This window comes from Mirounga leonina, unplaced genomic scaffold (assembly GCF_011800145.1).
Source record: "Mirounga leonina isolate KUSES-001 unplaced genomic scaffold, KU_Mleo_1.0 Mir_55, whole genome shotgun sequence".
In the NCBI taxonomy this organism is placed as follows: domain Eukaryota; kingdom Metazoa; phylum Chordata; class Mammalia; order Carnivora; family Phocidae; genus Mirounga; species Mirounga leonina.
The window spans coordinates 11,562,713-11,589,548 of record NW_023270816.1 but is presented as its reverse complement, the minus strand read 5'-3'; the positions used below and the strand labels follow the sequence as shown (position 1 = coordinate 11,589,548).

General features: G+C 41.9%; 1 protein-coding gene and 1 pseudogene across 1 annotated transcript; one reads left to right on the top strand and one right to left on the bottom strand.

The window, feature by feature from the left end:
• Window positions 1-1,506: 1,506 nt before the first annotated feature.
• On the bottom strand, window positions 1,507-7,975 carry LOC118001933 (annotated as a pseudogene).
• On the top strand, window positions 7,939-24,248 carry PSMB1 (proteasome 20S subunit beta 1). The gene is made up of 6 exons (XM_034992056.1): window positions 7,939-8,134; window positions 11,297-11,404; window positions 15,143-15,224; window positions 17,692-17,821; window positions 22,862-22,968; window positions 23,959-24,248. Exons 1-6 carry the CDS (start codon window positions 8,022-8,024, stop codon window positions 24,142-24,144), a joined length of 726 nt encoding a protein of 241 aa, XP_034847947.1. The 5' UTR covers window positions 7,939-8,021; the 3' UTR covers window positions 24,145-24,248.
• Window positions 24,249-26,836: the final 2,588 nt, after the last annotated feature.

The window sequence follows — 26,836 nt, the reverse complement described above, 5'->3', positions numbered from 1 at the left end:
TGAAGACTATCTATACATGAGCTCTTGTGACAGTTTCTCTGAAGTGTACCTTAAGTTGTCTAGCATAGGCAAACAACAAACACTCAAAGATAATCATTACTAGAATTTAACATCCACAAAAGTGTGTTACTGGAACATAATTTTTCTCCCTAAAGTCACCCTTATTTCTAAAGATAGCCAAATTGAGACTAATTCATTTGAAAAACAAGTCCAATTTTAAAAACCTTGGCCTAATTATTTACATAAGCTGAGCAAGAATAGTGACTGACCATATAAATTCTTTAATACTTGCTTTGCTAGAACTCTTTATAAGGAATCTCTAGATTGAACTTTTATTTTTATTTATTTATTTGAGAGAGAGAGCACAGAGTAAGAGTGAGAGGGAGAAGCAGACTCCCCGCTGAGCGGAGAGCCTAATGCAGGGCTCGATCCCAGGACCCTGAGATCATGACCTGAGCCACTGAGACACCAAAGCACTCCTAGATTGAACTTTTAATAGCCTCTTGAGGCCAGAAGCCAAGCCAAATACTTGTCATCAGATTTGCCTGTAATACCTGTAGATTTGGGTGAATTCCTCTTCTTGAGGTCCCCCAAATATCCTGAGGTTTCCTGCACCTGCCAGAAAGTGACATTCTTGACTCATCTGGTAAGGCTGCTGGGGACTTTGTAAGCAGGGTATCCCATTGACCTCTCTAAGGAGCTTTATTGACTCTATAAAGTTAACCTTAGTTCCTTAAAGCTGCCCAGTCATATCTGATTCTGTGCATGTCTCTCTCAAATATGACATTCCAGTCAAACCCTTGGTAGTATAACCAATATTTCCAATGGTGTCCTGTTACAAGGAGAACAGATTTTTATCAAACTTATGCAAATAATTATAATTGCCATGAAAAAAAAGAATACTGAGAGTTTCTGAATTCACGAGGGTTTGGGTAGGGAGAAAAGTTAAATGTTTAAATTTGTTCACAAAGGGATATTTTACCATATTTCCGTAATTCACAGATATCTTAAGAGAAAATTTCCTTAAATTTGGAAGAGCAAACATTAGAGAACTAGCAGTGTTTCAAACCAGGCTTATCAGTAACTTAACATACCAAATAAAAAAGCCTAATTAGTCGAAAAGACTTCACTTAGAAATTGAATCTGGGAAAGCTTGTTTTAAAAAACCTCAGGGGCGCCTGGGTGGCTCAGTCGGTTAAGCGACTGCCTTCGGCTCAGGTCATGATCCTGGAGTCCCGGGATCGAGTCCCGCATCGGGCTCCCTGCTCAGCGGGGAGTCTGCTTCTCCCTCTGACCTTTCCCCCTCTCATGTGCTTTCTCTCATTCTCTCTCTCAAATAAATAAATAAAATCTTAAAATAAAATAAAATAAAAAAGTAAATAAAAATAAATTAAAAACCTCAGAAAGTTCTAAAGCACAGGCCTAAATAGGAGCATTATCATGACACTTAATATTTAATTACCTACTTAACCAAGGTGGCAACAAGAGATGCTACACAAGGTTATATAGTTAGCAAAACTCAGCTCCTTTAATGTTTAAGAAGCTTTTTGGTTTTGTTTTGTTTTCCCAAGGAATCTGGAGTCTTTAGGTCAAGCACAAAAAGCGCAGCCAACGCGTCTTCCGGGCCGTGGGGCGGGCATGAGCCCGTGGGAGGGGCGGCAGGGCCGGCGCTGCGCCGCGGGAACCCCCGCGCCTCACAAGCAAGCTGCAGGTTTGGGAGCACGCAAAGGGAGAGGCGGCGGCCAGCAGGGCACAGCCACGCCCACGCCACCTGCCCGCGGAAGCCGGGCGGCGCCGGCGCGCGTGGAGCGCCGCAGGGCTTCCGGAACAGTAGGACGGCTGGGTGGCCCAGGAGCGGACTCCTCGGAGCGCCGGGCGGAGCTGTGAGTCGTGAAAAGGCGCTGGTGAGCTTCCGGTTCTTCGCTGTCGGCCACGGACCTCTTTGGGGTTCCGCGCAGAGGCTTCCCGACTTTCCCGGGAGAGCTCCCGTCTGCCGCTGCGCGTCTGGGAGCCGCGCTGGCTTTCTTCTCTCTGGAATCAAGGCTGGTTTCTTCGGCTTGCCCGTCTTCATTTTTGAGGGCCCTGGAGATTCTTCACTGACACCCGGCTTTGAGACGCTCTGCCGCCTTGGGTTTCTTTGCTTTCTTCCCCAGCTTCGCCCTCGGCCTCCTCCACCCTCCTCTTCGGCGATTCCCGCGTCCTCCTCGGTGCCGTTGAGCACGATGACGTCGTCCTCTTGGAAGGCAGCCCCACATGTGCGACAAACTTCGGCTCTGATCTCTTCCAAGGTTCGTTCAGAGAACGCACAACCACAGCACCGCAGGAAGCAAAACCTGTGCCGGCCTTGCATCCCCAAGCCCGCAACGGGGCAGGTGAAACGTGCCCGCTGGAGGCCATCGTGTTTGTCACCTTTTGTGTTTCCTTTGTCCCCTTCCCAGGCAGCATTATCAGAAAGCCTTAGTTCTGTCACATTCTTACTGCTTTTAATGTGAGATGCTGCCTTCCCAAGAGCCTTTTTGGAAGACTTGTCCAATAGAAACTCGATGAGGGCATCTTTGTTGTAAAGTCTGCCAAGCACAGGCAACTATTGGTCGCCCTAATATTTCTTGACTTAGAGTACAATAGTTCCATTGGGCCTCTAATCCATCATCTTTGTCAACCTTCTCAACCTTCTTCGGCCCCCTCACCAGTTCGTGTCTCTTGGGGATTATTCCTCCCTCGCAACCCTTTGCTAGCCAGTAGTCAGAGTCCAATATTTGAGAAGTTTTAGTTCTCTTAAGTAATCAAAGACCTGATAAAGGGAAAACATAGAAACTTTGGTTTTCTGCATAGAAAAAGAAAAAAAAAAACTTTGTTTATACTTTCTTATCAAGAACTGACCAACAATCCCAGAAAACTGTCTTTTTAACAGAGAGAAAAGCAGAATTCATTTCCATCTTAGTTTTGAGCACACGTAAAATTCTTTCCCAAAGTTTTCCCTTCACAAACCTTCTACAACTTTCTTTTTCATTCAGATTTTGTCCTAAGCCTTTTCTTTCTAAATAACCAGTCTCATTTTAGGACAAAATTAATTTCTTTTACCTCAACAAAAACATATTCTCATTTCTTCTTTTTTAAAAGATTTTATTTATTTATTTGAGAGAGAGGGAGATAGCACTAGCAGGATGAGGAAGAAGCAGACTCCCCGCTGAGCAGGGAGCCCGACTTTGGGCTCGATCCCAGGACTCCGGGATCATGACCTGAGCCGAAGGCAGATGCTTAACCGACTGAGCCACCCAGGCACCCCTATTCTCATTTCTTATACCTTTCTTATACATCTCTTTCTTTCCTACATACAGAGTTGCTTTCCTTATTTCCATCAGTCTTAATTACATTTAGCAGAATTTTAACTCTTAGAAACCTTAGTCTCCAGTGAAAATTAAGTAGTAACCAACTGTGAACTGTCTGTTACACCAGGATTCTGTAGGAGGCAAATTTTTGAGTACATTTCATAATTTCTAAAAACATATGTTTTATACCACAATCTTTCAGTTAACTGTGTTTATTAGCAGACCCAAATATCTTTAGTTTCTCCACATTAAGAAGCCAGAAACAGATAAGCCTATGTTTAGCAATTAATATTTCAGTATTTTATGTTATTTGGAAAAGAATTAGATATCGAATGAGTTCAACCCAATTTATCATTTAACTTAGCAAAAGTTTCAGGTTACCAAAGACTTTGAAAGCTACATGCCTTTTTATTTATTCAACCTACTTGTTCTTAACAGTTACCTATGAAAACTTTATGAGACAGACAAAAGCAACCATCCTTTTAAGTCATTTTTTTTTTGACAAATTGCAACAGACACAACATGATTTTAAGTAATAAATTCAGGTAGAATAAAAGCTGATTATCTGTATCATATTCCATGTAGATAACTCCAAAAACATGTTTATTTTAATTAAACCAACAACAATGAATTAGCTTTAATACCGAACATGTTACATCTGTGTCTGCTAAAAGACCATTAATTTGTTGCCCACTGTCACTTTTTACCTGGGGCACCTGTGGGGGAAATCTGAGGCAAGCAGTTTAAGTCCAGAGAGCCCCTGGATCCCTTCATGTTGATTTGGGAGGTGCTTTATCTTGAACCTCATAAGGAGGGGACCCAACAATTTGGGGCGCTTTTCGCTCCTTGATAATGCGGGTAGGAGGAGCAGAAGCCAATGGCACCCCAGGCACCGAGGATGGTAGAGGAGCTAGCTATGTGAGCGGTGCCCATGGAGGTGCAGAAACAGGAGGAGCAGGAGGTGAAGGCAGAGGTGCAAGGGTGTCACCAGAAAGGCTGGAGGCAGATTCAAAGCTTAGAGTAACACCCCCCCCACCCACCCACCCCCGTCTGTCTCTGGGTCTCTCTCTCCTGCAAAACAGGTTTTTTCTCTGGTTGCTTTTCAGCTCTCTGCACCATTTATTTAAAATATGTCCTTATGGGCGCCTGGGTGGCTCAGTTGCTTAAATGGTTGCCTTGGGCTCAGATCAGGATACCAGGGTCCTGGGATCCAGCTCCCTGCTCAGTGGGGAGTCTGCTTCTCCCTCTCTCTCTGCCCCTCCCCCTGCTTGTGTGAGAGCATGCACACGCACTCTCTCTCTCTCTCAAATAAATAAACTCTTTAAAAAAATAATAAAATAAATAAAATATGCTCTCGTGGGCCTTCTTGGGGAACAGAAGGAGTATTCCCCATCTTCCTGGGCAAAAGTTCAGAAAGAACACAGAAGAAACAAGACTATGACTAAATGAAGCCTAGAGTACCTCCGTCAGCATTTGTTCTTCCCTAAAAGTTGGCTTCACCAATTGAACTGAATGCTTCCTAGTTTCTGGTTTCTCCCCAAAGTTGGAGTTTCACCAACTGAACCAAACAGCTTCCTAAGAGAGCCAAACCAAGACCCTTTATTTAGAGGCAACTGAATGGGAGGAAGGAATCCAAGGGAGCCATTTAGTGACCATCTTTCATCTCTAAATGGTACATTGGCCAAACTGTGTTACAGTAAAAGATAATCTTTTTCACAGTCATAGTTCCTGGCTATACTCCTTTCACTTACTCAAAATTTGGCCCAGTGGGCTATTTGGTGGGATAGAGATGGAACTTCCCATTATACACAAAGTTGACATAACACAACACAACACAACCCACCAACACACACCAAATCAGATCTATTCCAAATTCCTAATAAATTGACTGTTATTCAAGTCCCTTTTAGTTTCTCCCGAAAGCCATGCCTTTCTAAAAGGAAAAAGCATGGACAATGAAACAGAAGCACTCTGTGCTTCGCAAATGAGAAACTTGCATCAGCATGCACTTCGATGGATTTACTGGTCCAGAAGTTTGTAAGCTTCCCCAAATGCTCCTTCCCTTTCCACTCAAAACAAAAAATGAACTTGGCTACTAGACTGTTAGGGAATCAGCAGGGAGTTTCCCTGAGACAAAAATAGTCTCCTCAGCTGCAGGGACAGATCCCTCAGATTTCCTCCTGGAGACCAGCTAGCCCCAAGCAGCTAACTTCCTGCAGTCCTCCAAGTTACTAGCCCAGGAAACTACCAAGGAAGCCATGGCACATTGCCAAGGCCAAACTGCTCTGCCTTGTGATTCCCCAGGGGATCTGGATGCCACAGGAGCATTGGCTCCTGGGTGGCTCACCAAAATTTGCCACCAAACACCAGGGTTGGCTGCCCCTGGCTTGAAAAGCCAATACCCAAGAGGCACTTGGCTGGCTCAGTCGGTAGAGTGTAGAGCATCCGACCTTTAATCTTGGGGTTGTGAATTCAAGCCCCAATCGGGTGTGGAGCCTAGTAAAAAAAAAAAAAAAACCAATACTCAAGAGAGGAGCTTTGATTGGAAAGGAATATGAGCTTTATGCAGGAGGCCCGCCACCTGGGGAGAAGACTCCTGTCCAAAGGCCAACTCCAAGGTTTCTGCCTGGCCCAGGGATTTTTAAAGGAGTTTAGAGCAGGTAATCAGTAAAGGGAGGGCAGTGGTCCGTAACCTTTCTTGGTTAGGTGCAGACTCGATGCTGCTGGCTGCCGACAATATCGCAGTGCTCAGAGTTTGCACAAGGGGGTCTGGTTCCAGTGGCCGGGATTGTGCAAGAGGGTCTGGTTTCTCTTTACTGGCGTGCAGAGGTGCTCTTTTCTTTCTAAAAAAGGATGCACGGTGTGTAGATATACAAAGAAAGGTTAATCCCGCGGGCTGAGGGTGCTTGCTAAAGCTCCGAGTACTAGGTTGCCCAGGAGGGCCCAGGTGCCTTCAAGAGCATCAGTAGGTTCTTCTCCTTCCGTTCACTTCCTGATGCCTGGTGGGACCCGAGTATCTCCATCTCGTTTCTTCTCCTTCCGTTCACTTCCCGATGCCTGGTGGGACCCGAGTATCTCCATCTCTCCTATGGTTCATTTAAGCACAATTACGTATTCTTTTGTAATTGGCTCCATTTGCAGTGTTAGCCCTTGAACGAGGTAGGGGCTAGAAGCGCCAACCTCCACAGAGATGAAAATGCACACATAACTTTTGACTCCGTTCAGCCTATTGTCGACTGGAAGCTTTGCTGATAACATGAACAGTTGATTAACACATATTTTCTATGTTATATGTACTATATGCTGGATTCTTACAATTAAGTGAGATGGAGAAAAGAAAATGTTATTAAGAAAATCATAAGAGGGCGCCTGGGTGGCTCAGTCGTTAAGCGTCTGCCTTCGGCTCAGGCCATGATCCCAGGGTCCTGGGATCGAGCCCCGCATCGGGCTCCCTGCTCGGCGGGAGGCCTGCTTCTCCCTCTCCCGCTCCCCCTGCTTGTGTTCCTGCTCTCGATGTCTCTATCTCTGTCAAATAAATAAATAAAATCTTAAAAAAAAAAAGAAAAAAAAAAAAGAAAATCATAAGAGAAAATACATTACAGTACTATATCTATCGAAAAAAACTGCATCTAAGTGGACCTGTGCAGTTCAAACCTGTGTTGTTTAAGCATCAACTCTATTTTATATAATCAGTAAGGATGTGAACTCCTTAAGGATAAAAAATGTTGTATACATGTTTTGTATTCAGGACAGCATCTAAATAAGTATAATAATTTTCTGTCCATAGCAAAAAAGAAAATCCTGTTTTATCCCTTGTTTACAGTAAAACATGGGGAAACTTTTAATTAAACGAATACTTTTCAAAAAATCTTTTCTGGTCCCCAAATTACATGCATCCGGTGGTCCACTCTATGTGAGCCAATTGCTTGTTAGCTTGTTTTTTCAAATGTTATTTTTAAGATCATAGAATATAATATTCATATAAGGAAGTGCATAAACACATGTGGAGATTAACAGATGATTATACATCAAGAAACCTAGTGCTGCAGCGCCAGAACCTCCCTTCCATAGTCCAGCCAAACAGGCTCTTCCTACTCACCGTGTACTCGTAAGTTATGGAACATGTATCTTATGCACAGCCTTGTAAGACACATCCACGTTGCTGCGTCCCCCCTCTAGGTGAAGTCAGTCAATTCTCTTGGCTGTGACATATCCCTCAATTGGTTTATCCCTTCTGCTGTTTACGGACATTTGGCTCATTTCCAGCTCGGGGCCATGAAGAACAATGCTATATGAACATTCTTGCACTTGTCTTCTGGCTAGGATACAAACCTCGGCAGGGAATTGCTGGGTCATAAACTGCATGCATCTTCAACTATGCTAGGCGACTCCCATAGAGTTTCCGTTACTCCACAGTTCTGCCAATTTTTTTATATGGTCAGACTTTAAAATTTTTGTCCGTCAGGCGTGAATTCGAATGTTTTCTTAGGAAAGCAGAACCTTTCTTAGGCAAAAAAAAAAATCTGTCAGTCTCCTTGCAATAGGGGGCGCTAGCCAACAACAGGAGCAACGACAGGCGCGAGATAGAGCGCCGGAAGGAGCGTCTCCAGAAGCCGGAAGTGGCGGGACTTCCGGCCGGGCGCCATCTCGCCGTGAGACAGCAGCAGCCGCAGCCGAAGCCGCAGCAGTGCGATGTCGTCGACCGTCGTGGGCTGCTGGGTACCCGGCCGAGACCTGGCGATGGAGCCTCACAGCACCGCGGGCCCTTTGCGGCTGCGCTTCTCGCCCTACGCTTTCAACGGAGGGTAACGAGCAGAGAGCCTCGGCTGTCGTTCGTCCCTGCTGAAGTCTGTTGGGGGTCGCGGCGGAGCCCGCGCTGGCCCTCCAGCCGCAGGCCTCCCTTTCCGTGGGTTGCGGGGGCAGCTTCGGTCTTAAGCGCTTCACCGCACAGGCCCGTCACTTGCGCGTGGGCTGCTCTTTGTTGCAGTGAGACAGTAGATGGACATTGAGACCTGGGCTCCGGTGTGGAGGAGCTTTAGGGGAGACCTAACCTTTCCGTACGGTCTGAGTAGGTTTCTCTTGCCAGAAGGCGCGGGCACAGGGTTAGCATCTGGTGTTAAAAAGTTAGGATTGATTGGTTAGTGTCGTTAGGTGCTTGATCACGTTTGTGTCTGCAGCTAGAACGTCTGATCAACGTAATCATTTTCTGTTAGTTTAAATAGAAGGCAGCGTTAGTTGGCCAGATTTAGTTTCGTACATCAGTGCTTGTTTTCAAGGTTTAGCTTAAGTTCAGGGAGAAAGTAGGCAGAAGAGAGACCTTTTAATATGTGTGTTCTTGCATGTTACACTCAAGTTGTCTTTTTTTTTTTAAACTAGCAGTTTTATCTTTAACACTTTCCTTCATAGTGCACTGAAAGAGGTGGTTATGTAAGAAGACCGTGCATTTAGGACTTCGGACCAATGGAGAGGTCAGAGCCTCTTGAAGCAGTGGTTGTAGCTTACCACCCAAACTTTGTACATTAAAACATGCACACCCAGGTCAAACAAACAGATGGCTCTTTGAGATAACCAGGTTAAGTAATCATGTCCTATGGATTGGAAACTTTAATGCAGACTTTTTAAGTATGTTGGAAAGAGAGGGGAAGGCTCCGATTTTAGCCTTGTTTCTGCCACTGAAGTTCAGGTACCTTTCAACTTCTTGAACCCAGATTTCATTATCTTCCCTAGCTAGTCAGCAGTAGAGAAGCGTTCTGTACATTGTAAGCAGTTAGCTTTTTCAATTCTCAGGATAACTGAGTGTTAGGTGGTATTCGCTCCATTTTTACAAAGGAGCCAGGGCTCTTAGAAGGTACATTGCTCGAGTCATAGAGCAGATGTGGGGTTGAGCCAAGACTTGAATCTGTCGTTTCTTTGCACTGATTTTATGTATGCATTTACCATTGCACTTCTAAACACTTTCTGTGACAAGGTGGGTTGTTAGACCCAATTCATGAGGCAGTTATAAAGTATAAGACTTTTCAGGGTGTTGGGTATTCAGTACTCATTACTCTTTAACCCTTTGTAATCCAGTTTAAGCCATTACTGCCTTAACCGTTAGTGAGTTATGATTTTGTGATTATTAAGTTACCTTTCTTCAGTCTTTTCTTCGTTTTCTTCAGTTCTTGTTGCTGCTGGCTCTTGGGCAGCCTTTGCTTCTACAAAGCAAGGCTTAATTCCGTATCTTCTACTCTGTCTCTTTAAATGTAGCTAAACCCCATTATAAACATTCTCACATCTCATTCATGGGAGGATAATTCCCAGATGTGTTTGTTCAATTTTACCTCTCATGAGTTCCTCCTTCTGGGCTTCTTAAATGAAACATTTCTGCCTGGATTTTCTGCTGTCACTATAACTCAAGATACGAAAACAAAAATCAAGCTAATTATTCCTCAATCATCTTTTCTTCTTTGCATTCATAATTAATGCCATCATCCTGCTTAACCAGGTTTAAAATCTTGGACATCACAATTGGCTCTTCCCACTTCTGTCACATTTTGGTAGTTACAAAAACTTCTACAGTTTGTGTGTTTGTGTTTTTTTTCAATCCCCGTTTCTTGCAGTTCACACTGCCGCTGTGCTACTACATTAATCTTACTGGAACAGTGCTTTGATCCCATTTCACATACTGTGTTATTGTCAGAGTAGCCTTCTTAAAACTCCACTCCACTTTGCATATGGAACTGTTCTCATTCCAAAATCTTTAGTTAGGGGTTTTCGGAGTCAGACCCCTGTCCATCACATTAGCCTTATGTTCCTCCATTAGCTTACACGGAAAGGAACACCTTAATAAGTTGTTTGAATGTATTATTTGGGTTATTACCTGTTTCCTTTTATTCATTGTCCATATTAACTGGAGTGCCATCCTTTTGCACTGCAGAGCTTTAGTGCACGTCCCACCTCAGTAAAAATAATGGATAAAGTTTTCTGAATGCTTGTGTTCTGTGAGGCATTGTGCTAGGTGCTTTTGTGATCTATGTCATTCAGCTCTATCGGTCATCCTGTAACACAGGAACTGTTACTACCAATAACGTGAATTTGGATAATTTGCGGTCACAGAGCTGGGAAGTGGCGCAAGGACAGGTCTCCAGTAACTCCAGAGCCCAGGTTCTCAGTGATCACACTCTGCTGTCTTGAACCTGTGCCACGACGATCAAGCTAATACTGGAGGACCAGATATGTTTCAGGCACAAGTAAAAGGGCTTTACAATTATTAGCTCATTTAATTCTTGTAAAATTCTAATAAAGTAGTTACTGTTAGGATCTCCGATCTATACATAAGGACATTGAGATCTTGGGAAGTTAAACAGCTTACCTACAGTCTCATATCTAGTAAGTGAGAGACTCAAATTTAGAACTGGACGAACTTCTTTGGGAATTCATGCTTTAAGCCTTTTCAGTACACTGTTAGCATAAATCATACAACAACAAAAGAAAAAGTTGGTTTTTATTCATTCATTTCCAACAGCTGTTTGGGTGTTTACTGAGTGGTAGATAAGGACTTGGATATAAAGAAATGAAAAACATTAAACCCTTCTTTGAGCTCAGAGAGCTTTGGTTGTGGTACCCCTGTCTATACCTGATCCCCATGGGCAGGGTATGGTCCAGTTTTGTGATCTCAGTACCTTGCACAATGTCAGTATTTAATTTTTTGGTGATGTTATGATAATTCCGTGGTTTTTCTGTTACTTTCTGCTAAGTGACCTTTGCTCTGACTTAGGCTTGTGTTTTTTAGGGAGTACTTAAATTTTTTCCCCCAGCTGACTTGTGGCCAGGGATCCTTTCCCTTTGATCTTTCATCTTTCATCTGAGTCCTGCTCTTGCTTAAATCTAGTGGGTTTTATTCCAATATATGCTATAGATAACTCTCCCCTAGAGAGAGGTGCTATTGACCATTTTTGTGTCTCCTTTTTTTTATTCTTTTTCCTCAGTACTGTATTGGCAATCGCTGGAGAAGATTTTTCGATTGTTGCTTCTGACACTCGATTGAGTGAAGGGTATTCAGTTCACACCCGGGATAGCCCCAAGTGTTACAAATTGTAAGTAAATATTTCTAGGGATACATTTCCCAGTATCTTGTGATGACTTACTGCTGTAAGAGATTTCACTTCTAAACAGTTTATTTCATGAGTTTTTAGATTGAGTATTTGAGCTTAGTTTGCCTTTTTGTTAGAAAACTGTTTTCTGAATTAGTATTTCCTAATAATTCAATATGTTGTCTTGATGATATTTGCTGTACTGGCAGGAAATATTTTTACCTTAACATTTTATCATGAAAATTTTCAAATATATAACAAAGGTAAAAGAATTTTGTAGTGAACACCTATATGCTATCACGTGGCTCTTGTTAGCATTTACTATAATTATGTTACCACATAGCTTTGCATTCTTTTATCTGTTAATCCATTGCATTTTTTTTTTTTTAAAGATTTTTTATTTATTTATTTGACAGAATGAGAGAGAGAGCACATGAGAGGGGGGAGGGTCAGAGGGAGAAGCAGACTCCCTGCCGAGCAGGGAGCCCGATGTGGGACTCGATCCAGGGACTCCAGGATCATGACCTGAGCCGAAGGCAGTCGCTTAACCAACTGAGCCACCCAGGCGCCCCATTGCATTTTTTTTAATCTCCCACTTTTTTTTTTTTTTTTACCCAAAACATTTAGCCATCACCTAAGCAGCTATATCTGTGAGCCACAGTCTTAATGGGCTAGCTGTATTTTTTCTAAAACATGAAAATGAAATATGCACTGATAAGTGATGGTTTGTAGTTAACATTTTTGGAAAGAGTTGCAAATGGTGGTTAATTCCTAAATTAGTCCACAAGAGCCTATTAAACCTGAATTGTAATAGGAGTGGATTGATGGGGTTCAAGTCCCTTGGACAGGGCCCTGTGTTATGAGTAGGTAAAGAAGAGGGCTCTGTCTTCTTTCCTGGTCCTGGGCTAGCCCACACCCTACCCTAGAGTACAGTTGATGTTTGTCATCTTCCCAGTTCTCTTCATATGCTCTTTTTTCTCCTTCTAAGATTTTATTTATTTGAGAGAGCGCGTGCACATGTGCGCATGAGAGAGAGCATACACAAAAGGGGCAGAGGGAGAAGCAGGCTCCCCACTGAGCAGGGAACCAGATTCAGGACTCCATCCCAGGACCCCGGGATCATGACCTGAGCTGGAGGCAGACGCTTAACCGACTGAGCCACCCAGACGCCCCTCTTTACGTACTCTTCTTCCATCTTTCGATACCCCCTTCTCTCTGCTTCACAGTGCATGGATGCTACCTTTTTTCTTCTTAGGAGAAGAAAAATTATTTCATGGGTTTCATAATTTGGAAGTAGTAAATGTCACAGATAAAATTTAAGAACATAACTTTACAAATACTATTCTTACGCAAGGTTCTGCTCATCTTTGTAATGTTCTACTTTAGTGTGTGTGTTTCTGAAGGGAGTACCTGTTCTTTTTTCTTATTATGAAACATTATAGGCATATAGATAGCAAATTAATAACTTCCTCTGTCCTTATCATCCATCTTCGGCACTAAACCATACATAGAGTTGAAGCTGCCTATATACACCTAATCCCAAACCCTTTGGGGCTGACTTAGAGCCAAACTTGCCTCCTCCCCACCTGTTTGAGACTCTACATTTAGTCTTTGTTCTTTGCATGCAAACTCCTCTTCCTTATATGTACACCTGAATATTTGGGAAGAGCATCTTAAAGCTCCCTATTGGTATTATTCACCCATCTTGGTACTAAAGGCACTGCAGCCTTATGGGAGATCGGAGCTCTTTAACTCAGTGCAGTGAGATTGGTTGTAGGGATAGGTCAGGAAATGCTGGTGATGCTCCCAGAGCTGTCAGTGGTCCCCCTAGTTGGACAGGTATGGTTTGTGTGAATCATAAATTTCTGAAAGGAAGAGTTTATCATGTGACTTCTGCTATGTTTCTTGATGAGATTGGTGTAGGTTTCCTTATAGATTGGTATTAAAGTTTAGAAATCTTTGAGACCTAATTCAGTTTGTTTGGCTATACCAAAATTTAATCAGTTCTGCAATGGTGGGCATTTAAGTGCTTTTTGTTTGTTTTGTTTTAGGGAGCCATTAACATAATACATACACTTTCACAAGTAAGCCTATAGTATATTTTTGCAAACTTAAGTGAGTATATTTACAGGGTGAATTTCTAGCAGTGGAATTATGGAGTAAAAGTGATGTTACTGGATACTGCCAAATGACCCTTCTAAAAAGTTAAATGGATGTATACTCTTGCCCAGTTATTTATTAAGAATATCCATTTTCCACAACCTCACCAGCATTAGGCATTATTAACCAGTCTAATATATTGAAATGTAGATTTGGATTTGTGAACAACATGAAGGCTCTTCATGTTTATGGTGACTTGTGTCTCTTTTTATGGACTCATATAACTGTATTAGTCTTTCCATTGTGGGTTTTTTTTTTTTTTTAAACTGAGGTATAAGTGACATATAACAGTGGTTTCAGGTGTGCAACATAATGATTCCGTATTTGTGTGTATTGCAAAGTGATCACCACAACAAGTCCAGTTAACATCTGTCACCATATGTAATTACAAAATTTTTTCTTTGTGGAGGACTTTTTTTTTAAATTTTTTATTGTTATGTTGATTACCATACATTATATCATTAGTTTTTGATGTAGTGTTCCATGATTCATTGTTTGTGCATAACACCCAGTGCTCCATGCAGAACGTGCCCTCTTTAATACCCATCACCAGGCTAACCCATCCTCCCACCCCCCTGTGGAAGACTTCTAAGATCTGTTCCTAGCAACTTTTAAACATTTGATACAGTATTATTAATTGTAGTTATCATGTTATACATTACATCCCATGATACACTGTGTTAATGCTTTTGGTATTTATAAGAGCCCTTTTATGTACTTTTTTTTTTTTATTATTTTTTTTTATTCTTATGTTAATCCCCATACATTACAACATTAGTTTTAGATGAAGTGTTCCATGATTCATTGTTTGTGCACAACACCCAGTGCTCCATGCAGAATGTGCCCTCCTCAATACCCACCACCAGGCTAACCCATCCTCCCACCCCCCTCCCCCCTAGAACCCTGTTTGTTTTTCAGAGTCCATCGTTATAAGAGCCCTTTTAGACTAAGGAAGTTAAAATTAGACTTTGGTTATATCTACTACAGTTTTGTGGGTTTTTTTTATCATTTTTCTCTATGTAAGTTTTAATCTGGGGGGTGCCTGGGTGGCTCAGTGGGTTTAGTGTCCAACTTTTGGTTTTCGTTCAGGTCATGATCTCGGAGTCATTAGATCAAGCCCTACATCAGGCTCCATGCTCAGTAGGAAGCCTACCAGAGATTCTCTCTCCCTTTCTTTCTGCCCCTCCCTCTGCTCGCTCGCTCGCTCGCTCTCTCAAATAAGTAAATCTTTAAAAAGAAAGGTTTTAAATTGGTACATAGTCAAATTTATGAAACTTTTCTATGTGGGCATTGGGTTGTATCATATTTAAATAGGTGGCTCTTAACCCAAGATTGTCTCAACTGTGTTTTCTTTAGGCCATTCATTCTTTCATTTTTCTGTAAGTCTTTGATCTTGCCTATAATTCATTTAGTATTGGGAATAAAGTGATGCCCCCCCCCCGCCCCTGCCAACAAAGGGCTAACTGGTCCCATTACCATTGGGTAAATAATGGGAATAGGAGTTTTAAATTTAAAATTGCCCAAGGCATGTTTTACTTTATTGTCTAACCAGCTCAGTTTCCCGAAATGTGCTTTTTACAGAACAGACCAAACAGTCATTGGATGCAGCGGTTTTCATGGAGACTGTCTGACCCTGACAAAGATTATTGAAGCAAGACTAAAGGTAGATGCTTTTGTTACATGTCTGTGCTATGGAAAGTTAATAACAATTCATAGATTGTTTGAAGCATATAGCAGAACTGTTGTACAGAATAGCTGGAGAAGCTCTAGGTTAGCTGATGAAACTACAGCCCATTCTAGAAATGAAATGATACTGTTAATACAGCTATATGAAAGTAGCATAATGTGAAACTGCAGGATATTCCCTTTGTTAAAATCTCCGTACAATATAAAGGTTCTCTACCCTTTTCAAGGTAGCATGCAAAGGGTTTCTTCTGAAGATAATCTTCCTTCAAAAACAAAAATTCTGTGGAGGAGGCAAACTTTTAGACAGGTGCTTGGTTTGGAATACCACCAGCTGACATGCTTTCCCTCTTTACAGCATTGCATTCTTAGTCAACAGGACACGTGGGCAGCAACCAGAATAGATAAGGCAGGAGTTTGGATGAGAGGCACAACCGAAGCTGTCATCACCTAACACCTTGGTAGGCTTTGGTTGACTGCCAGCTGAGGAAGTTTTGACCCGTGATGGGTGGGCTTGGAACAGCAGGAAAGGGTGGTATGAGGAGGAAGTGAGAGGAAGAGCCGTTCTCACCTGTTCTGCAGTTTTTAAAGGGGCTGACAGTGTCACTGCCTGCATGTCTTTTGTGCTAGATGGGTAGGCATGAGGAATAAAGGAATACCAACTTTTAATGAAAGCAGAGGCACATCTGGATTTTTATTGTGGCCTGTGTATATTAAGCATAATGTAACTTCCAGTAATTTCAAGGAGGTAGGCTAGGAGTAATGTAGACTGTATTGAAATGGAATTTTAGGGGCCCCTGGGTGGTGCAGTTGGTTAAGTGTCTGACTCAGCTCGGGTCATGATCTCAGGGTCATGAGATCACACTCAGCAGGGAGTCTGCTTAAGTTTCTCTCTCCCCGACCCTTCCCCTCCCCACCCCCAACCCCTCCACCCCGCATGTGTGTGCATGCTCTCTTTTTCTCTAAAAAAAATAAATAAAATGGATTTTATCTGTAATAATAACTAGTAAATACATACTCTTAGCTGGCAAAAATACAAGGCTGGAGTAGGATTTAATTTTATACGGTATGTGTCACATTTTTATATAGTTGGTAAAGACACCTAAAATGTGAAGAAGTTAGCAGAGGTGGTCACATTCTGTCTTTGCCTGTTTGTGAATAACACTTGAGATTATATGCACTTATTAATGATGTTGTAGGTACTGGAATATTTAATAAATTTAACTGACATCTGTTTCTGAATAATTTTGAAATTGCTTGTTAGAATGTAAAAATGATTTCATTCAATAGTTATCACTTGTTAATAGTTATTTAAAATCTTTACATTGAAAGCTTCATTGACATACATTTATTGACATATTTATACGATTCCTGGTACATATTTTGTAAATGAAAGTTACAGTATAAAAGTACACGACCAACAGAATAGTACTGTGTTAATAAAATATAGCAAGAAACAGTGAATTCAACATAATTACACAATCCTTGAAATTTTTCTTTCATACATTATCACATAAATGGTGTGGTTATTAAAGTGTTGATGCTTGGTTTTGAAATGAAATGAAGATTTTTTTCCTAATCTTTTTTTTTGGTATTTTGACTAATCATTTTAGCCTGTATTCTTAAGTAAATCTTTAGAGATGCTTGCTCTGTGGCTGATAAATTGGTGAACTTAAATTTATTTTATGTTTGTAATTTTTGTAGAATTTCTCTGTTGGATAATTTAGGATTCCCTAAGGCTGCAGTAAATCTAGGATTCAAAAATCATAATAAGGTTTGCTTTGGATACTTCTGTTCTCCACTATAGATGCTTTAAGGAGCAAGACCACTTCCCAGAATAAGGGTCCTGTCCTCAAACCTTCTGTTCTCACAGGTATCTACTGTGCAAAGAGAAGGGCTTGTATCTGGGTCTGATCAAGAGTCAGCACACTTTACCTGTAAAGGGCCAGAGAGTAATTACTTTCAGCTTTATGGGCCATTTACTCTGCTGTTGTAATATATAAGCAGATGTAGATATATGTAATGAATGAATAAGACTATGTTCTAATAAAGCTTTTTTTGCAGAAACAGTTGATGGGCTGGTTTTGGTCCATGAGCTCTAGTGTGCTGACCCTGGTCTAGAGGCGGAGGTAAAGGAGAGCTGGACTTAAATCATCCTCCCAGGTCACCACACTTATGCCTGATGTGTGTGCATTTGCTCTTGAATGAGCAGTTCTTGAGATAAAGGTAGCATGGAAAATAGAGAGCTGAGGGCAAATTTAACATTCTTTCCCTTAAAAATTTTTTATAGCCCCCCAAATGGTATGGTAGTATTATTTGTGTGATCACGAAAGAAGTAGGCATCCTTTCACCAAGATAGCTGCTCACCCTTTAACTTTACTGTTCCTTATTCTAGTCTGTAATATATTCTGCCTCTCAATGCCTGTTACTTTCATTAATACTTGCAGATGTATAAGCATTCTAATAACAAAACCATGACTACCGGGGCGATTGCTGCAATGCTGTCTACAATCCTCTATTCAAGACGCTTCTTTCCCTACTACGTTTACAACATCATCGGGGGACTGGATGAAGAAGGTAGAATTCTTTCTTTCTGGAAAATGAAGGAGGGGTGGCATATTTTAGATATGTGTGTTTCCATCTACAGTTGAAAAGAACCATAAACACTGTCTTGCCCAACAGTCTTATATTTGTTAATTAAAACAATAAGAAACTGAAGCTAAAAGGGAAGTAAAGAGATGATCCAAAGGCACGCTGCAAGTTGTATACTAAAGCTCTAATAATGACTGATGGGCAGGCTGTTATTTTACTATTTTCTGAAGATCTTGCATGAGTTCAGTAGTAGATAAATAGCATTTCAATCTTATGGAAAGAAAGCTGACTTGGAGAAGCTTAGCCTAATTATCATTCTACATAACAAACGTATTTGACTTATGTTTTTAAAAAGCGATGCCTTAAAAGAAAGGTATGCATTTCCAACAGTGTATTCAGGACATTCTGAAGCACCTCTTTGAATTCCTGTCAGAGTCAAACCAGGAGGGCCTAAGAAAATCAGTCTTGTTACTTGACATGCCCATCCTATTTTTGATCCAAGCTCTGTTAATGGAGCAGGGACACTGATGGTTTTCACTGGGTCTCATTTGGATTGATTTTCAGTTGCTTCCAAAAACCAGATACTCTGTCTCAGGACAGATCTGTGCCACCATTTACAGTAGCCCATTGAAAAAAGAAGTTATAGAAATGTCTGGCTGATAACAATATATTGAAATATATCAACTGAGAGGGAAAATTTCTGGATAGTAAGGAGTTGGGCTCCTCTCATCTCCTCTCTCCACTTTTTACTGCTGTCCCTTCTGTTCCATAGGCTTTTCCTTTGTTCTTTCTCTCTGTCTTAATGGGCCTCTGGGAGCATTCCAGTCATTTTATCTACAGTGATTTAGATGTAGACAAATTAGGTTGACACAGTGTATTTTGAGGCTTTCAACCTTACTTGAAAACTAAGAGAAAATTTTGTAAAGCATGGAAATAGTCAAAAGAAATTAATTACCCTTGATAAGGTAAGATTACCTTGCCTAACCCAGCATGCTGGTCACGTTTTTTTCACTTAAATTATGTCTGACTTGAATGTCAGATAAATAAAGTCAGGTTTAGCAACATTAATAATAGCTACAATTGAATTTTAGGAGGCCAGACAATGTCCTTTGAGTTTTACTGAGAGACAGAGACACCAATTTAGGAATGCTCACATCTGCTAAAGGGCAAACCTCAGGTTTGGGTTTGGATCTGTTTTGAGTTCAAAGCCCTGTTCTTTGATATTCTGGTGGTATTCTCAGGCATTTCCAACTGTCTTTTTAGATCTTCTCTGGTCTGCTTTGATTATCCTTTAGGTTTATTTTTATTTCTTAGAGGAATTTATAAATTCCTATAATAAAGCAGTCCTTTTTGTCTGTTCCCCAAGATACTCCAGCTTTTACCTGTGCTTTCCTCTTTCTTGGTTTATTTCCTTGCTTTGGTGGTGTACATCTCTCAAGATATTTCTGGAAAAGAAATCAGGAGGCCTTTTTTTGAGACTTTTCAGATCTTATGCTTCTGTTTTCATTCCTGCTCTTTACACAGCCTATACATAAGCCTGGTGTCCCCAAATCCAGAGTCTCCACTGATGTCTCAAGAGACCTTGTTTCCTCTTTTCCTCCCTTGTGGAAATGGAGACCTGGAGAGCAGTGCTCCTTATTGAGATCTTCAGGGTAGTTGGGTCAATAGCTGTCCTTCAGGACACTGGGATCATTGGTTATCCTTAGAACAGTGGGTCCAACAGCTGCCTTTCAGGGTAGCCGGTTAAGTAGCTGTCTGCTTTGACCTCTGTGCCTTTAACTCTCTACTTACAGTCATGCTTTAAAAAATCCCCCCCCGCCCCCCGTTAATAATGGCTTTAGTTTTTCTGTAACAAAAACAGTAGTACTGTAGAAGTTTCAAATAGTACAAGAAGATACAAAAATGAAAGTAGTAATCACCCCAACCTTCTACTTCGAGATAATTACTATTAAACTTCTGGTGAACATGCTTACAAGTATCTTGGTGGTCATACGTGCTTGTGCGCTATGTAAGTAGAATGTATAGTGTATGCATCTTTACATGGGATGTATTGTCACGGAGGTAGTTTCATGCCAGTGAGTAAAGATGCATAACGATTCAGTGACTGACTTGCATAGGATGTAGTTACACCATAGTTTGCCTAGCAGTCCTCTGAAGGTCATTTAGGTTGTTTGTAGTTTCCTTAATAGAAACAATATGATGAACATTCTTGTACATACAATTTTGTATACTTCTTCAACCATGTGTACCTCCCTGGTAAACATTCCCAGAAGTTGAGTTGCTGTGTCAGAGAATATATAATTTTGGCATATTGATTCCATCGCTGGCTTGCCCTTCAGAAAGGGCCTCCTAGCTGGGGTATGAGTACCTGGGCTTTTTTGCATCCTTTACCACTATCAGAATTAACACATTTTAAAGATCTTTACCCAGTTAATATTTTGTGGTTTTAATTTACGTATAGTTTTTGTATACTCCAGTTGGGCATTTTTTTGTGTTTATTGACCTTTTCAGTTTTTTGGAGACTGACCTATGTGCTGACCTTTGCTCATTTCCTTATCTGCACATTAGTCTTTTTTAAAAATTTATAAGAATGCCATCTAACTGTGTTAACTCTGTAATGTATGCAGTGGATGCCTCCCAGGAATGTTTTTTGTTTCTTACATTTTGGGGGGTGTCTAGCTATGGCAGAATTTTCTGAATTGCATAGGGTCCAGGCTAATGGTCTTTTCTTTATGACATTGAGTGTCCTACTTTGTTAGAAAGGACTCTCCCATCCAGGGTTTACCTGTATTTCTTTCTAGGACTTGTTTTGACTTTATTTTTTACATTGAAGCCATTGTGCTTTTTTAAAATTAAGAATTCTTGGGGCACCTGGGTGGCTCAGTTGTTGGGCGTCTGCCTTCGGCTCGGGTCATGGTCCCGGGGTCCTGGGATTGAGCCCCACATCGGGCTCCCTGCTCGGCGGGAGGCCTGCTTCTCCCTCTCCCACTCCCCCTGCTTGTGTTCCCTCTCTTGCTATGTCTCTGTCAGGTAAATAAATAAAATCTTAAAAAAAAAAAAAAGTTATTTTGGTGAGGAAAAGCACTCTATGTCTACAGTCAAGATTCATGCCATTCTGCTCTGATGTTACAAATGTCTCTTTTCCCTTTGCTAAGTGAGGGGAAGGTCTTTGAAGCTCTGGTCTTCAATTTATTCCACTCTTCTTTTCCTCAAATGTATTGTGTGTGGTTTTTCTAAGATTGGTTCTGCCTTTGGTTAAAACTTGGGCCTCGTTTTACTTGTGGCCTGTTGGCATCCTGAGAGATCACTTGTTCTTTTCACTTTGTACTGCCTGTCCCTTTTCTGTGTGTTGAGGTTAGTGAACTGCGCACTGGGATCTCGATCTTGTCCCATAGTTGCTTCCAACAAAAACACTTCCCTGGATTCTCCTGGGCAGCCTCAGCACCTTAGATGCTGCCTTCTCAGCAGAGAATTGTTAAGTAATTCTGCAATAGAAGAAGCACACACAGCTAAGGGTAGCAGAGGTCCATGGATAGGAAGACAACTGTCCTCATCTCACATCTCCCAGGTTAACTACTGAGGTGTTTGAGTTATGATATAATATGTTTTCAAGATGAGTTATATCACTTTTAAGACCTGTGTCATAAATGACCCATGATTTCTCACACCCAAAACACACTTGTTTTTTAAAAAATTACAGTGGCATGTGTGCTTTGTAACAGATTCAGTACCAAAGCCTACAAAGCAATTCCCTTTTCTTGCCTCCAGTCCCGCAGAGATAACTGTGTTTGCAGTTTATCTTGCCATACTTTTTTGTGTGCTTATACAAATATGTATGTTTTTTCTTATGCTTTTGAACAGTATAGAACTGTGTCATACATATTACAGAGCTCTTCATTTTATATTGTCTTGTGGTTGTGGGACTGGGGGCAGTCCCATCTTCCTCTTCCCTTCCAGTTTGTGCTGGTGAAAATAAGCCTTATAGGTAGATCTAATCTACAAGTGAGATTATTACTGGGTTATAGGGTTTGTACCTTTACATTTTGATAGATTATACTGCTAGATTGTTCTTGAAAAAGGCATAGCAATGTATGCACCCTTCAGGAGAGCCTGAGAGGCCCATTTATCCTTCTCCTCATGGTGCTCTGTAACTGTTCAGAATGGGTACATTCAGGGGCACCTAGGTGGCTCAGTTGGTTAAGCATCTGCCTTCAGCCCAGGTCATGATCCCAGAGTCCTGGGATCGAGTCCCACATCAGGTTCCCTGCTCAGTGGGGTGCCTGCTTCTCCCTCTGCCCCTCCCTCCTGCTCATGTGCATGTGCTCTCTTCTCTCTCTCAAATAAATAATATATTTAAAAAAAAAGAAAAAGAATGGGTACATTCAGATTCTGGTTTGGTGGGTTTTTTTGTTGTTGTTATTTTTTGTTTTTGCAATAGTGATTCTTAACTCTGGTAGTACAAAGCAAGTGATTACATTTTAGGCAGAACTAACCTTTTGCATGTGGCATTTGTGTTTTTCTGGAATTTTACCTTTATTAAATCAGTTGGTTTTTTTATGGTGTTGATGCTAAAGAGCGTGCTTACTGTTAAGTTTAAAAACACACAGTAAATCTTCCTTGTGACTGTTCACATTCAGCAGTAGGAGAATTTTAAACTCAAGTCTATGCTAGAACTACACTAGTTCATTTTTTAGGAATGTTGTGAGGAGCTTGGTGCAGAACTCAGAGCAGAACCTGTGACTGCTAACCAGTGTGCCTGTGAGGCCACTGGGTGGTGGTCGATGTCAGCCTGATGAGAGCATGAAGCTCCAGGTGGCAAAAGCATGTAAGGAGACAGGAGTGGGCAGGTGTGCCTCTGATCAAATTCTGAGAGGAGGTGAGCAGACTGCTGGGTAGAACAGTGAAATTTGGCTGAAATTTTAGCTCATAGTCTCTTCTGTGTCACACTTCAACTTGATTTATTTTTACTGTGATTTGGGATTGTGGTCAGGATGCATCCTTATGGAGATTGTTTTATTCTTTCAGGGAAGGGAGCTGTGTATAGCTTTGACCCGGTAGGGTCCTACCAGAGAGACTCTTTCAAGGCCGGAGGCTCAGCAAGTGCCATGCTCCAGCCCCTGCTTGACAACCAGGTAATGAGACTGCATCCACGCTGGCTGTGACATTGGCATAAAGTGCTTTCCTCTGAGTTCTCCTATTCACCCGCTGAGGAGAGTGGAGAAATCCAGGCTTTCTTGTATGTCCCTGCTGATTTTCCCTACCCCAATCTTCTGGTCTGTCTGTGTTCTGCTGGCTGTCTTGTGGCCTCTCACCTGCTCCCATGGCTCTAGCATCTTCCTGTGTCCTCGCGATGTCCAGGCCTCTCGTGTCTACAATGGTTGGTCCATGTTTTCAGTTCTCTTGCCATCTTTACCTGAATTCTCCCCATTTTCACCATTTTTCTGTCATCTAATTTTGTATTCTAACTTCCCAGTACATTTTTAATTTACCCCCTTTTCTGTTACTATTGCCTGCATTCAGGCCTTGTATTTCCCAACATCCTTTCTGCCTCCAAGCTTCCTTCCTTGTGTTTCTGAAATGTATTATATATGTGTAGTCAACTTGTGTGTATTGCTTATCTGCCTCCTCTCCCGTCACTCTCCTTCACACCCAAACCTCCAGTGTGGTGTGCCTGTCCTGTCACCAGGCCTGGGGTCATAGCACACCCTTGGTCTGCAGCGTTACTCCCCTCTGACTCTGGCTCATCCTTCACACTCCTATACTCAAGTGTGTCTTCTGCCAAAGCCTTTCTCTTCAGGTAGACTTAGTTATGCCCGCTAGGGGCTCTCCTGGCTCTTTTTTCTTCTTAATGGTAGCACATTGTGTAATGGTACTCTGCTTTCGTATGTTCTCCTCTCTAGATGATGCATGCTTCTCAGGATCGGGAGCTTTGTCTCAGTGCATGTTTGTCTGGTTTTAGGAATGTGTAATTCATCCAGGTCTGGAAGCTTTTCAGTTAGGAGACATTTCAAATTTGTGTGAGCTATTCATTACGAATCCTCAGACATGTGAAGGCCTTGGGGAGGCTGGAACCACCTTTGTACTGTCACATGATGCCTCATCCAAGTTTCCTGTCCCGCCAGGTTGGTTTTAAGAACATGCAGAACGTGGAGCATGTCCCACTGTCTTTGGACAGAGCCATGCGGCTTGTGAAAGATGTCTTCGTTTCTGCGGCTGAGAGGGATGTATACACTGGGGATGCACTCAGAATCTGCATTGTGACCAAGGAGGGCATCAGGGAGGAGACTGTTCCCCTGAGGAAGGATTGATTTGTGTGCTGTTATCATTAATCACTTCAGAATTGGTTAATTTTGTATCTTGGAACTATTTGACTAATGTGTTTTATTAAAAAATAAAGGCTGAAGTAATCATTTGTTACAACTTGTGTTCTCTAAGCAGGACAGATCTAGAAAGTAGAATTTCTTTTTCCTTTCATTTTCTTGTCTTTTTTCTTTTTCTTTTTTTTTAAGATTTTATTTATTTATTTGAAAGAGAGAGAGAGCATGAGCAGGGGGAGAGGGAGAAGCAGACTCCCCACTGAGCAGGGAGCCCGATGTGGGACCCTGGGATCATGACCTGAGCCGAAGGCAGACGCTTAACTGACCGATCCACCCAGGCGCCCCTTTTCCTTATATTTATGAGCAAGAAATTTATCTGGAAAAGATGACTGTTTCGGTCAGCTTCTCGTTGCATGATTGCCAGCCCATCTTAGGAGGAGTGTTTTTGGAATTTATTAAGTCCACCCAGATTATATTGAAGGGTGGAGTATTACCACTTTTAACTTTAAAACCATTTCAGTTTTATTAACGAATGTGAATGGACTGTCTTAAAATTTCTCATCCTTGGAGTTGCTAAGCAGTCTGAAATGGTTGTTTGGGAGAAAAATGTTCACATCAACCAGAATAGAAGAAAATTACAAAAGGAAATAGCCCTTTAGATCGGCTTTAGCCAGACATCAGCAGGAAGAATTTTTATAAACACTTGAAGAATATTAAATCCGAGGGCGCCTGGGTGGCCCAGTTGGTTAAGTGTCTGATTCTTGATCTCAGCTCAGGTCTTGATCTCAGCTCGGGTCTCGATCTCAGGGTCGTGAGATCGAGCCCTGTGTTGGGCTCCATGTGGGGTGGAGCTTACTTAAAAAATACTCAAGACAGGGGCGCCTGGGTGGCTCAGTCGTTAAACGTCTGCCTTCGGCTCAGGTCATGATCTCAGGCTCCTGGGATCGAGCCCCGCTTCGGGCTCCCTGCTTGGCGGGAGGCCTGCTTCTCCCTCTCCCACTCCCCCTGCTTGTGTTCCCTCTCTTGCTGTGTCTCTGTCAAATAAATAAATAAAATCTTTGAAAAAAAAAAAATACTCAAGACGTAAATTTTGATAGAGCTAAAGTAGTTTCTGTTTTATGACTATTAAATACATTTTATCTCCACTCCATAAAATGGTGGAGCAATTTCCTTGATGTCGAACAAGTCAGATGATACAGTGTGACCTAGAGGGTGTGATTGGTTTTGTGGCATATTAATAACAGTGGGGTTTTCCTGTTGTCTTACTGTTAATTTAATTAAAATTACCAAAACCCTAAGAGAGATGTATTTTATTTTATTTATTTATTTATTTTTATTTTTTTTAAAAGATTTTATTTAATTGACAGAGACACAGCGAGAGAGGGAACACAAGCAGGGTGAGTGGAAGAGGGAGAAGCAGGCTTCCCGCCGAGCAGGCAGCCCGATGCGGGGCTCGATCCCAGGACCCTGGTATCATGACCCGAGCCGAAGGCAGACGCTTAACGACTGAGCCACCCAGGTGCCCCGAGATACGTATTTTAAAATTTGGTGAGAAGTCCATTGATCTGTCACCTGAAAGCTGGAGACCCAGGAGAGGATGTGTAAGGCCCTGTCTCCAAGGACAGGAGAAGACTTCTGTCCCAGCTCAACAGTTGGTCAGAGAGCACATTTTCCTTTGTACCTTTTCTATTCATGCCCCTAGCAGATTAGATGATGCCCACACTGGGAGGGGCAACCTGCTTTACTCAGTGCACCAATTCAAATGCTAATCTCACCCAGAAATCCCTGCAGACACCCCAAAATAATATTTAGCTAGATATCTGAGCACCCTGTGATCCGGGAAAGTTGACATTAAATTAATCATTACAGTTTTATAAGCTAGGTATATTTTTTCTTCAAAGGATGTTCCATTGATTTTGGGATTCAACTTTCTATTTAAAAATTATATAAATCAGTCTAGAATTTTCTGTAAGGTCCCCACCTCCAAAGATTGCTAGGGAAGTTTTACAAATTCATGATGTCTCTTTCTCAGCTTCAGGTATGAATTCTTGTAACCTGGTGTTTCTAGACCTTGGGTGTGGTCTCATTTGTAGGCCTGTATCTGCAGGAGGCTGGGGTCAATACCGCCTTGTCCAGGACACACTGTCATGTGGGTCCTTTCAGAGCTGACTCTGACTCTAGTTATTTGGGTGGCTTTTATAGATCATTTAACCACAGTTCCCATCCTGAACAAGGCAGCCCTTTAGCACTTTGGTAGATTAGAGGTTTAATTTCTGGTTAGCCTTTGGTTTTTGGTTGAAAAACGGCCATTACGTTAAGACTTCCCTTCCTATGTCAGATTTGCATCTCTGCCTGCTGCACCTGCTGCACAGAATGAAAGGGACTGAGAATTTGATGCTACTAGAAGTGCTGGGAAACCAGTGCTTACTCTGTGGATGTAGCTGTCACTGGATTTACACACAGTGAGTTGGAGTGCTGTGTATGTGTCTGATCTTTTTCTTTTAAAGATTTTATTTATTTGACAGAGAGAGATACAGCGAGAGAGGGAACACAAACAGCGGGAGCGGGAGAGGGAGAAGCAGGCCTCCCGCGGAGCAGGGAGCCCGACGCGGGGCTCGATCCCAGGACCCGGGGATCACGACCTGAGCCGAAGGCAGATGCCAATGGCTGAGCCACCCGGGCA

Excerpts from the sequence above, each read along its gene's own strand:
- PSMB1 (XM_034992056.1), top strand. The coding sequence starts at position 8,022 with ATGTCGTCGACCGTCGTGGGCTGCTGGGTACCCGGCCGAGACCTGGCG. Across the intron at positions 15,225-17,691 it reads TTATTGAAGCAAGACTAAAG|ATGTATAAGCATTCTAATAA; the intron begins GTAGATGCTTTT and ends TAATACTTGCAG. Across the intron at positions 17,822-22,861 it reads CGGGGGACTGGATGAAGAAG|GGAAGGGAGCTGTGTATAGC; the intron begins GTAGAATTCTTT and ends TTATTCTTTCAG.